This window comes from Brachycentrus maculatus, unplaced genomic scaffold (assembly GCF_059751285.1).
Source record: "Brachycentrus maculatus isolate JH-2025_06_01 unplaced genomic scaffold, ASM5975128v1 h1tg000055l, whole genome shotgun sequence".
Lineage (NCBI taxonomy): Eukaryota > Metazoa > Arthropoda > Insecta > Trichoptera > Brachycentridae > Brachycentrus > Brachycentrus maculatus.
In genome coordinates this window covers 4,181,846-4,193,689 of record NW_028280809.1, presented here as the reverse complement: position 1 = coordinate 4,193,689, position 11,844 = coordinate 4,181,846, and the positions used below count along the sequence as shown (strand labels likewise).

Sequence of the window (11,844 nt, the reverse complement as noted above, 5' to 3'; positions counted from 1 at the left end):
AGTTAAGGATAATGTTTTTGTATGAATTTAAATTGGCAGCAAAAATTATCTGAGGGTTAAATTTTGAAAAAAGGCTGTTGTCAACCTTTTTTACAATGTTTGTTTTATTTGTTCACGAGAGCCAAAATGTGTAACAAAATAGTAAAAAATATAATAACTTTATGATAAGGAATACAGATATTTGCTCTCAAATATCGAGGGTATATTTCAAATAAATAATACTAATAATAAAAGGTTTACCCCAAATTACCTGAATAATTGGAGTATTACAAGATTTACCCCACAAATTGGTTTTGAACAAAATAAAAAGAATTTTTAAATATTTATCATACGATATTGCAAATATTTTGAATAGCTAAAATATATAATTCCACAAAAATTAATTGAATTTACAACATTTTGAGTGTGTCCAAATACTTGTTCACAAAATCTGGATTATCTCCAATTACAGGAGTTATTTTCATATTATTTAGAGTTTCTGCTTAATAAAAAGCTTCTTTACATCTCATCAATAGATGTCTCTAGTGAAGTTCTAGTGATTCAAGAACAAGGTTTCTAAATTGGTTCACATATATAGAACTTCCAAGAATTTTAGTAGTGTGGTTGTCAATAATGGGTAGAATTGGTGAATGTTACACGTGTGTAAAGTGATCACTTAAACCAGCCTATGACGGTCGTCAGCCCCGTAAATGCCCAGACTTCCATATTCTTCTTCATCTTTGATGAGATGTTAAAAAATAATTGAAGTTACTTGAATTGTATTTATTTTTTTGTTCTTGTTGAAGTGTTCCGTGAAATGCTGTGCCTTTTTTATTGTACGTTGTGCACAAAATTCTCTAACGAATGTTTTTAAAAATTTCAAGATGCAACATAAGAACATAAAGTTGAGCTTAGCAATGACTAATAAAATGGACTTATTTAAAGAAACGTTATTGGGAAATAGCGAATAATATTTTCTACAAAATAGCAAAACGTACTTTATAATGTAGAATGTATGAATGATTAGTTCATAAAATAAAATACATAAATTATAGTTTGATTTTTTTATTACAATTCAATTTACAATTGATGATGATGACTATCCTATTTGAAATAGTTTTTGCCACCGATTTCTCGCTTGAGTCGAACTATTAGTGGTTTCCAATTCGGTAGAGAGTTTTTTAAGAGCGTCTGTTATCTCCATATGACGCTTGTGATTAATAATTTCTTGTTTCTGTATAAACATCATGTTCTCTTCAACTTTTTTCAATAATTCCTTGAGCTGGTTTTCTTTCTCATCAAGCCCTTTCCTCTCGTTCAAATTTTCACAGATCGACTCCACTATATTTCTAGGGAATCTGTTCTTTGGATCCCAGTAAGGTTTTCCAGGATAAACTGTGATATTCCTTTCCACTTTCCAGTTTCTATTCACTGTGAACTTCTTAGACAGGATATTTCTGGCCAAGACTTCAAGGTTACCGAGAAAGTCTACTTGTTCACTAAGCCTGTCAATCTTTCCTTCAATTTCAAGATCCTTGACATCACTTACTGCCAGAGCCAATAAGAGGTTCATCAGTACGATTGGCACACATACGAGGAAGATTATGAAAAACAGTTGAACAACAACTTGGTCGATTTTTCCAGTGCCTTCTTCCATCATTGAGGAGTAATCGAACTCTGATGTCATCATTACCACCGTTTTGATTAATGAGTCCCATGGGCTTAGGAAAGAGGTATTGGTTCTAATTAATATCCAAAATATCAGCGAAAATCCGATGATCACAAAGCAACCGAACAAAGCGAATACCTGAAAGAAATAACTAATTAATCATCGCTTGAATCTTGAAGCGGAGTACTTAATTGCTATGCGTGATATGGTAAACACGTGTTTTATTGATTTTACTCAATTAATAAATAAATAAATCATTAATTGATTCGGGATTCAAGTTGTGGTAATATCTATTCATTTTAAATTTAAGGTTTACTTTGAAAATATTATACAATCTTCTAACCCTTATCCGTGCCCAATGGTGCATAGGGCACTGTATCATATAAACACAGTGTAATCTTGATCGTCAAAACATGAAGGAAAGGTGATCAGCCCTCCGCTTCAGGTACCAGTCCAGGGTAATATTGAATAAATATTAGAGTGAAAAAAATCACTTATATTTATTTACCCCCCCTGGGAATTGAACCCGGGACCTTCAGAACGGTAGCCGAGCGTGCTGACCATTACACTACGGAGGCGGACAAAAAATAAAAAAAATATTATTCAAATCTGGGATTTATCAAGTAAAGTTTTTTTTTTAAATGAGTGATTTTAACTAATCGCTTTTTTATTGTAACTGCAGAGAGTTGGTAGAATTGCATATTGAATTGTTGGGTAATATATCCAAAATAAAACAAGGTTTTTGTTGGATTTAATTCTACATTTATTCGTGTATATCTTAATACGTGACGCGTTTTGTCTTCTTAGGACATTATCAAACACCCATGTGTTTGATAATGTCCTAAGAAGACGAAACGCGTCACGTAGGTATTAAGATATACATAATTAAATGTAGAATTCAATCCAACAAAAACCTTGTTTTATTTTGGATATATTACCCAATAATCGCTTTTTACCAGTAATCAGAAGCCATACACACATGTTTAGAAATCTGGTGAGAACAACATCTTACTTTCACGACTCTGACTGCAACTGTTGCAAACATTTGGAAATAGTAACCAAATTCTGGGAATCGGGAGAGTAGGATCGTTATTTCCATCCAAGAGAACAGAAGGGCTACAGCTACCACCAGTCTGGAAACTGTGTGTCCGTAGGGACTAATGTCTATCATCACAATGAAGAAAGCCATAACAACAGAACTTAGTTTTATCCAACCCTCCAATCTTCTAAAGTACTTCCATCGCTTTAGTCGCAAGAAGGGAATTTCCTGAAAAATATGTAAAATATTCAGTTAAATTTTAAACAACACAAGCTAATACATCAAATTTTTATGATTATTGTTTTGCGACTAGAACAATGAATCCCTATCCTTATGCGCAAATTGACCATTCTTAATTTCTCATTTTTTGTATATAATAAAAAAAGCAAAAATCAATAATTTAATGGTTGTTTTATGACATATTTGTAATGAAATATATTTTAAGAAAGTATGTTTACAAGAGATGAGAAGATAAAAATATATTGTAAAAATTGTAGATGCTGGGAACAGAGTGAATTGCACAGTAAAAATATTTGTTAGAAGCAAACGCAAATCAGAGAAAACTAAACTAGCAGTGCATAACGTACCAACCCTTATGAAAAAAGTGAAGTATGGATTTGGCCAAAAATGGGTAAAATTAAACATATTATTTTTTGACATCTCATCAAAGATGAAGAAGAATATGGAAGTCTGGGCATTTACGGGGCTTACGACCGTCATAGGCTGGTTTTGGTGCCCCGTAAATGCCCAGACTTCCATATTCTTCTTCATCTTTGATGAGATGTCAAAAAATAATATGAAAATAACTCCTGTAATTGGAGATAATCCAGATTTTGTGAACAAGTATTTGGACACACTCAAAATGTTGTAAAATTAAACATAATAGAAATATGTGATTTCTCTTCTTTTTCTTTTTCATGTAGTTAGAATGAGCCATAGCAACACGTGACTGGTATAGCTAGTTATAAATAATAATTCAGAATGCTTACCAATAAAAATATGATCACTATTAAAACAATCAGTAAGCCCTGTTTGATCCTCAAAAATAATGGTGATACAGCATTCTGGTATGTTTCTTCGTACATGTTAATTATAATATCAGTGAGTAACAACACAAAGAACATGTATACTCCGAGAATGACAAAGAAGAACCATCTCAGAACCTTCCATTTTAGGTGTAGGAAACTTTCTATAAACGGATGAAGGATGAGTTTTTTTATTTGAAAGCTAGTCCCAGTGCTGAAGAGGGCAGAGATCGCTTCCATTTGTGAGAATCCGTCATCACTTTTATCTGGCATTATGATGGAATAATCAAACGTAACTTCGCACTCAGATTGGTCCAAACTAAAATTATTTTGTGTCAACCTCTTGTTGAAAATGTGGTGCAGGTATTCCGCTGACCTGGGCATGTTATTTTTTATTATACTTATAATCAGACTTCTTTTTCCGCCTCTCAAAGGGACCACTTCAGATAGATTTGACCCGTTTTCAAGGAACAGCTCTATACTATCTCTCTGACAATGGTACGCTGCTTTATAGAAAGGCAACCAGCCTTCGTCATCGAGGGAATTGACAAGATGGTGATCTTTATCGTTTTCCAAAATAACTTTAATCACACCATCGTTGCCTTCTTTTGCCGCAATATGAAGTGGTGTAATCCCGTTAGATGTTTTCAATGAAATATCAGCTCCTTTATCGATAAGCTTCTGGGTGTAAATTGGTTTATTTTTAAACGCAGCCCAGTGCAAAGGTGTCATGCCGTTTTGACTATCCGTGATATTGAGGAAATCGTAGATTTTTTCCACTTCTAAAAGCGAAAGTAGGACATCGATGTTATCTGATTCGATGGCTTTGTGCAACACTGTATAACCTCCTAAATCAATATTATACGAGGCACCTTCGTGAAGGAAGCACCTCACGCAACTCGCATTGCCATGTTTAATGGCTACAAACAGGGGAGTTTCATCCAAGGCGTTCTTGCAGTCAATCGATTGTTTTTTATTCGTAAGCTTCTCAATAAGTTTATCTGTTATCTCCAAACTTCCAACTTGCGCTGCGAAATGCAATGCCGAATTTCTCTCGTCATTCGATTGTACAATTACACTCGCGTTGGCATCCAAAAGAATACACACTCCTTCGTACCACATATTCAAAATAGCCAATTGTAACGGCGTATGTTGATCTCTATTTAAGCGATCTATACCATTTTTGTATTTAATTTGTGTAGAGTTAGCTATTGCTTTCAGAATATCTAAGCGTTTCAGCAGCACAGCTAAGTGAAGGGGAGTTTGGCCATCTTCATCTATTAGTTCTGGAGCTGCTCTAATGTCTAAAAACAATTTGGCAGCCTTCTTGCTATCGAATAGTATTGCAATGTGTAAGGGAGACGTCCCATCTTGGTTTGACAGCCATCTGTCTCTCTCTGTATTTCTGTGTTTACCATACTTGATTACGTTTTCGATAATCCGTACGAAACTGGAATAAAAATTACATGTTTTATAAATCTTGAAAATCAAAGTGATGTGAAACATGAGATGCTAAAAAACAGTTAAATGAATTTTACCTTGATTTACTTTTAGCAATTTAATAAATAATATTTAATAAAAAAATATAATTTACATTGTACCGTTTTCGTAAAATACTACCTCAAAGGAGCTTCGCTGTGACACATTATTTATACTTCTTATAAATGACCACGTCAATGTTGAAATTCCGCATTCAGAGGCAGAATCTCACAACTTACATTTTTTACGAATTCATTCTTAAACACTTTATAAAAAAAGTATTTTATTTATTATTTCGGCATTTACTTTGAAGTAAGACATAGGAATTTTTTTTTTTTAAAAACACTTGTTAACACTTTTTATCACTTGAGTTTATTTTATGACGACTAGTTTCGGAAGCTAATCTTCCATCTTCAGTTCTAAATGTAAACTGAAGATGGAAGCTTAGCTTCCGAAACTTTTTACTACTTGAGTTTTACTACGAATTTTTTAACTACTTGAGTTTATTTTATGAAAGTCGTCATAAAATAAACTCAAGTAGTAAAAAAAATTTGTGTTTTCTTTAATAATTTGATAAAGAATTTCATTGCATATATCTGCAGGCTCTATTTAAAAATTGATTTTGGTAGGACTTGGTATGCATTTCGAGGATTTTGAATAATATACTTCTCGTTAACGCACGTTAATGGATTCAAATGTTATGTTTACCTGCTGTTTTTAGTTTGTGGTATAAGTCCGGCTTCTTTGACGGCAAGACCACAGACATCTAGGGGTGTTCTTCCGAGAGCGTCTTGTATCGTGATATCAGCCCCACAAGAGAGCATCCCCACCACGCTATCCCTTTGCACCCTCGCGCACGCTATGTGTAAAGGAGTGCACCCACTCCAAACAATGTCGAGCTAAAACCACTTTTTTTCTTTACCAACTGAATGTAATAACATATGAATAAAAGAGACTTATTTGTATTTTAACAGATTAAATATTTTACTATTTTTCAATAAGAAATCTAAAAAAAACTAAAATTCCTAGTTTAAAAATAACAAAAACCCAAAACGAATCTCTAGTCTGGAGCGTTTTATGGAAGAATAACGTGGACCATCGGACAGGCAGAATGTAGTTTTTGAAGCGTTTTTGTAGATCATTTGTTTTTTTTTTCGTTTTTTGAAGGCTTGCATCCTTTATGTACTTGTATTTTTCTTATTTTTATTTACCACATGATGAAAATTAACTAATCAGTATTTGAACGTGTTCAGCTAATGTACAGTATAATATGCAAGGGTCTACTAGTACTACTGATGCAACGTATTAACGCAGTACACGCGGCGCATGTGCGTAGACGATCTACTAAGCATGTGACGGATATTAAAAACGACTCTTTTACTCTTTCCTTTCAACTGCAGGTTGAATTCAGAGAAGTAGAAGCATTTCACTTTTTCGTCTGATCCAGGTCAATTTGACTTACAATGCCTAAAAACGTTTCAATTAAAAAGTCTAAAACATCAAAAACAACAAAAATCTCTTGTTGGGTAATATATCCAAAATAAAACAATGTTTGTTTTAATTGAATTCTACATTTATTTATGTATATGTTAATACGTGACGCGTTTCGTCTTTTTAGGACATTATCAAACACATAAGGGTGTGTTTAATGTCTTAAGAAGATGAAACGCGTCACGTATTAACATATACATAAATAAATGTAGAATTCAATCCAACAAGCCTTGTTTTATTTTGGATATATTACCCAACAATTCAATATGGAATTCTACCAACTGTCTGCAGTTACAGGAAACAAAAATCTGGTTTTTTCTCTTTTTTATGCTGTGTTATTTTAATTTTTTATTAAAAATCCTGGTAAAAAATAAGATAAGTGTAATGTAATGATACAATGGATTTTTTTAAAAATATGTATTATACTTACAATTTTTGAAATACTAGAACAACTGTGACTGGAGTCACAGATATTTTTATTAAAGACATCAACGACTTCTCCTTTAGCGGAATTAAGTACATGTAGCTTTTCTTCGGTGATTTTGATCTCCTTCAAGGCTTCCTTTTTCTCTTTTTTATCTTTCCTTCCAGTCCTCTCCAGGGTCAGTTGTCCTTCTCGCAGACCCAGGAGAACGGCCAGACAGTCGAGGTGACCATCCCAAGCCGCGAAGTGGATTGGCGTTCGTCCGGAAGAGTCTGCTCTCTTGAAGAGGCTGGGTTTGATCCTGATCACCTCATTGATGATTCCACTGTCCCCGAAGAATGCAGCAATATGACAGACCGACAACTTCAGCTGCTGACAAGTTGCCTCGGGACTCGATCCGCTTTCTAGACATCTATATATTTAAAAATAAGAACAACATTTTGTGTGGTACAATAATATAGTATTCAGTAACTCAAACAAATTCTACAAAATAAGGAGAATACGACCTGTCTGAAAAGAAAAGTGTACGAATCCTGCATACTGCAAGTGAACACATAGCTCACTCTTTTCAAGAACGTCATAAATAAAAAATAAAAGATTTTTCAGGAAAACGTTTTTAAAGTTTAAAAATATAAAGCAATGTATTACGTGTAAAAATAAATATCAAGCCATTTATTAAACTTTTTAGTGTGCAACAGATCTTTTTAGGTAAAACCTGAAGGTTTTTTCTCCATTTGAAAAATATTTAGTATCCTTAAAAAAATAATAAAACAATATATTTTCTTCAAAATGCAAAAACAACACTTTCTGCCCTGTAGCGGGTAAATATTAAGTTAAAAATATGCCATCTTTGCTGGGATATAGTACATTTTTGGGCATTCTTAAAACATGCACAATTGAAAATTGACGATTTTTGATTTATGACGTTCTTGAAAGGAGTGAGCGACATATGCACTTGAGGCTATGGCTCTGACAAAAAAAATGCAGAGAAGCTCAAGTGTACACAAGGATCCATGGAAAAATCCATCCTTGGTTTAAGCCTGATGGATAAAAAAAATGAAGATACCAGGAACAGAACCAAAAAAGGGGATATCATGGACCACGTGGCAAGACTCTAATGGCAATGGGCAAGACGTATTGTAAGACAGGACTCCAAAAGATGGACCCCAAATATTTTAAGATGGAGACCTTGAATGTGGTCAAGTCAGATGTCAGAATAATCGGCGGGTATGTATGAAGAAAAGCACGAATGTGAAAGAGCTGAAGATTGTGTGCAAAGACAAATTGCTGTAGCGTTCCATTCTCTCTGCCTACCCCTGAAGAAAAGTGATGGTTCATTACTTACTTAGTTAGATGAAAAATCTTATTTTATTGGTGAAAACATTTTTTTTGATGTCGTGAGTCATGGAAAAATGGATGCCGTGGCCGAATGATAAAACATATTTGTTTCTCGTACCTCAATTTTGCGATGGATTTTTTAATAGTAGATTCGTTTTTAAATTGTTTTTTAGATTATAAAAATAAGTTATTGAGCTTCATTGCGCATTACTTTGATCAAATATATAAAATATTTGATTATACACTCGCACAGATAACCCTAAATTAAATATTGATTCAATGATTAAAGAAAACACTTCGTTTTTTACCACTTGAGTTTTATTATAGACTACATGTTTCAGAAGTTAAACTTCCATAATTCAGGTCTGTATAATAACTATTATTATTATTATTATTATAATAGTTATTATACAGACCTGAATGATGGAAGTTTAAATTCTGAAACATGTAGTCTATAATAAAACTCAAGTGGTAAAAAACGAGGTGTTTTCTTTAATCATTGTAACATGTCTTACCACAAGTTAATGCCGAAACAATAAATAAAATAAATATTGATTCTATTAAAATAACACTCATAACTGCGTTAATGTCACTATAAATAATACATGACTAATTTATAATGTGATAAATCGATGTACACATTTTGAAACACGCTTATCAAATAATAATGGAAAAACAATCGATTACGAAATTTGATATATGTAGAGTATTATTCTAGGTACCTTTAGATAATATCAGTAATATCTTTGATGAACTCAACGTAAATGATGAAATATAAATCCCAGCTGGGGAATAGTATCCCGCAAAGTAGGATAAGGCAAGAATCGGTTCGGAATCCGTATGATTTATAGAAATAACATTTAAAAGCAATTTATAAGGTTCTTACTAAACATAAATATTTTTGAACCTTAAAGAAATCGACTTTGTATCAAACCACCCTCTAAAGAAAATAATAATAAAAATTTCATTAATTGATTCGGCAGTCACTTTGTGGTAAAATCTATCCATGTATAATTAAAACGGTGTTTGAAAATGATACGGAATGTATCAAAACACGGGGCACAATAGATTTTAAAAAATAGTAGTTTTTACTAAGTAAAACATACAAAATAATAAAAATAATAAAAAATTAAAAAATATATTTAAAAACGTTCCATCACGCCCCTTCACGCATGGGTAGGCAGAGAGAATAAAATGCCACACCACTGTGTCTTTGAAGTCAGAGATGCATGAATGATTAAAAGGTGACATTCGTCGCCTTTTAATCATTCATGCATCTCTGCATACACGGCCGTCGATTATTTCGAGTCCTGATCAGACCACATTCAAGTATTCTAAATATTCCTAAATTATCATACAAACAGAACCAGATCCATTTCAAATAGCTATCATTCATCGCTTTGCCGCACATTTGTCTGAGTTAGCGTGTATTCAGTCTATTTTCATCATTCTTTTGACAACGTCATGCTACACTTCTATACATCAGGGTTGGCATTTGGATATGCATTGCCATTACATTCAACAGGTGGTGCTGCCATCGCAATGAAAAAACCGTTTTTAAGTAAATCATAAATTTATCCATCTCAGTTTAAAAAAAACACCCGTCATTGGCTTCAGCGTATTTAAATGCAACGTAGCGTGAAAAATTCAAAGCAATCGGTGAATTATGTACTTTAGTATATATGAAATTTTGATCAAACAATATTTTTTTATGTGTTTAAATTTTGGGTTAAATATATTATTTATGAGTCGTTTGTTTTGAAACTGGCCTAACACTTATTATTAATTTTTGTGTTGTCAATAGAAACGATTACATTTTAAATTGGTTGAGTGTGTCCAAATACTTGTTCACAAAATCTGGATTATCTCCAATTACCGGAGTTATTTTCATATTATTTATCTAGTGATTCAAGAACAAGGTTTCTAAATCGGTTCATAAATATAGAATTTCCAAGAATTTGAGTAGTGTGGTTGTCTATAATGGGTAGAATTGGTGAATGTTACACGTGTGTAAAGTGATAGCTTTAACTAGCCTATGACGGTCGTCAGCCCCGTAAATGCCTGGACTTTCATATTCCTCTTCATCTTTGATGAGATGTTAAAAAATAATATAAAATGTTTGTTTTTAATAACTGACTTCAAATTTACTCTTAAATATATTTTTAAAATAGATAGATAAAAATATTTTACCTTTGGGCCCAAGATAAATCCTTGACCTCCGCACTGTCAAGGATGTCCGTATTCCTTCTAGCTGGACTTCTTTCCGATGAAGAATTTCTATTCAGAAACACCAAACTACTTGGAGAATCAAGCGGTTCCTTATCATCTGTATAAGGTGCAGCGATACCGTTATCTGGATCATTTGGTTGGATGAGTTGGCCTTCACTTTGTAATTTATTTTCATTAGTATCTTTTTGCAGCTCTTTTTCATCAACTTCAAAAGAAATTTTCTTTTCGAGTTTCTTCTCGTTTTCCTGAAGAGTTTGTTTGAGCTTCTTGTTTATTTCTAGCAATTTTTTTAAATTTGAACCAATTTCCACCTCAGGTTTGATGAGAGGCTCTTCATCTTCACTACTAGATGATCCCGAGTCTGACATCATTTTTTATTGTTAACTTACGATTAAATTAAAAATGAATAATTCAAGAGAACTTAAATGATTTAAGAGAATGTAAATTAATGATTTCAGAGGTGGAAATTTTGAACCGTTACCGATATTTGAAACTTTGATACTAACAGTTTCCACGTTATATTACTTTAATGCTTATCTGAGTACACATTATCAAAACGATAAGAAATTTGTTTCTTCATACATTGATAATTTAATTCATTTTTCGTGTGATTTAATAAAATGATTTTTCGTGTGATGATTAATTACACATCTGATAAAAAAAACACTTTCAAGTATAATTGTTATCGTTTACAAAGAATAATAAAATTGGTCAATATTTATATTGGACTAGAATCATCAAAACTTCATAAGTATGTATGACAATATGTATGTTCATATCTTATCTTCAATTTGATTTGGAAGAAAACAAAAACCTATTTCTATGAATTACGTTAATGTTCTGTTATGTGTATTGATAGCAGCTTCTAAATACTAGAATTTTTATGAACATGCCTGAATTTCCCTAAAATTTTTAAATAATTATCAAGAGATAAGTATTAAGCATAATACATATATCTTCTTACATATATCCAATATGTATGCTCTTATTACCAATTACATATTTCAATATGTATGCTCTTATTACCAATTACCAATTACATATATTACTCTTATTACCAATAACATTATCCAATTACATTTATCCAATATATATGCTCTTACATATATCCAACTTAAAATCTTATCTCGGGACTCATTTACTAAAAACTTAAAACAAATGTATCCAAATT

General features: G+C 32.4%; 1 protein-coding gene across 2 annotated transcripts; it reads right to left on the bottom strand.

The window, feature by feature from the left end:
* Positions 1 to 1,031: 1,031 nt before the first annotated feature.
* LOC148311923 (transient receptor potential cation channel subfamily A member 1 homolog) lies at positions 1,032 to 11,131 on the bottom strand. Of its 2 annotated transcripts, none has more exons than XM_088278222.1 (6): positions 10,635 to 11,131; positions 7,113 to 7,518; positions 5,900 to 6,090; positions 3,677 to 5,162; positions 2,628 to 2,915; positions 1,032 to 1,786 (listed from the first exon to the last, which is right to left on the bottom strand). In XM_088278222.1, the coding sequence occupies exons 1-6, from the start codon at positions 11,042 to 11,044 to the stop codon at positions 1,079 to 1,081; spliced, it is 3,489 nt and encodes a 1,162-aa protein (XP_088134348.1). In that variant the 5' UTR covers positions 11,045 to 11,131; the 3' UTR covers positions 1,032 to 1,078. The 2 variants fall into 2 exon arrangements, with proteins under 2 accessions (XP_088134348.1, XP_088134349.1); XM_088278223.1 differs by having other exon boundaries at positions 2,661 to 2,915; positions 10,635 to 11,130.
* Positions 11,132 to 11,844: the final 713 nt, after the last annotated feature.

Coding starts and splice junctions, on each gene's coding strand:
- LOC148311923 (XM_088278222.1), bottom strand. CDS start 11,044: ATGATGTCAGACTCGGGATCATCTAGTAGTGAAGATGAAGAGCCTCTC. Junction 5,163..5,899: donor CCACAAACTAAAAACAGCAG/GTAAACATAACA, acceptor TTTTTATTCCAG/TTTCGTACGGATTATCGAAA. Junction 1,787..2,627: donor CTCACCAGATTTCTAAACAT/GTGTGTATGGCT, acceptor TATTTCTTTCAG/GTATTCGCTTTGTTCGGTTG.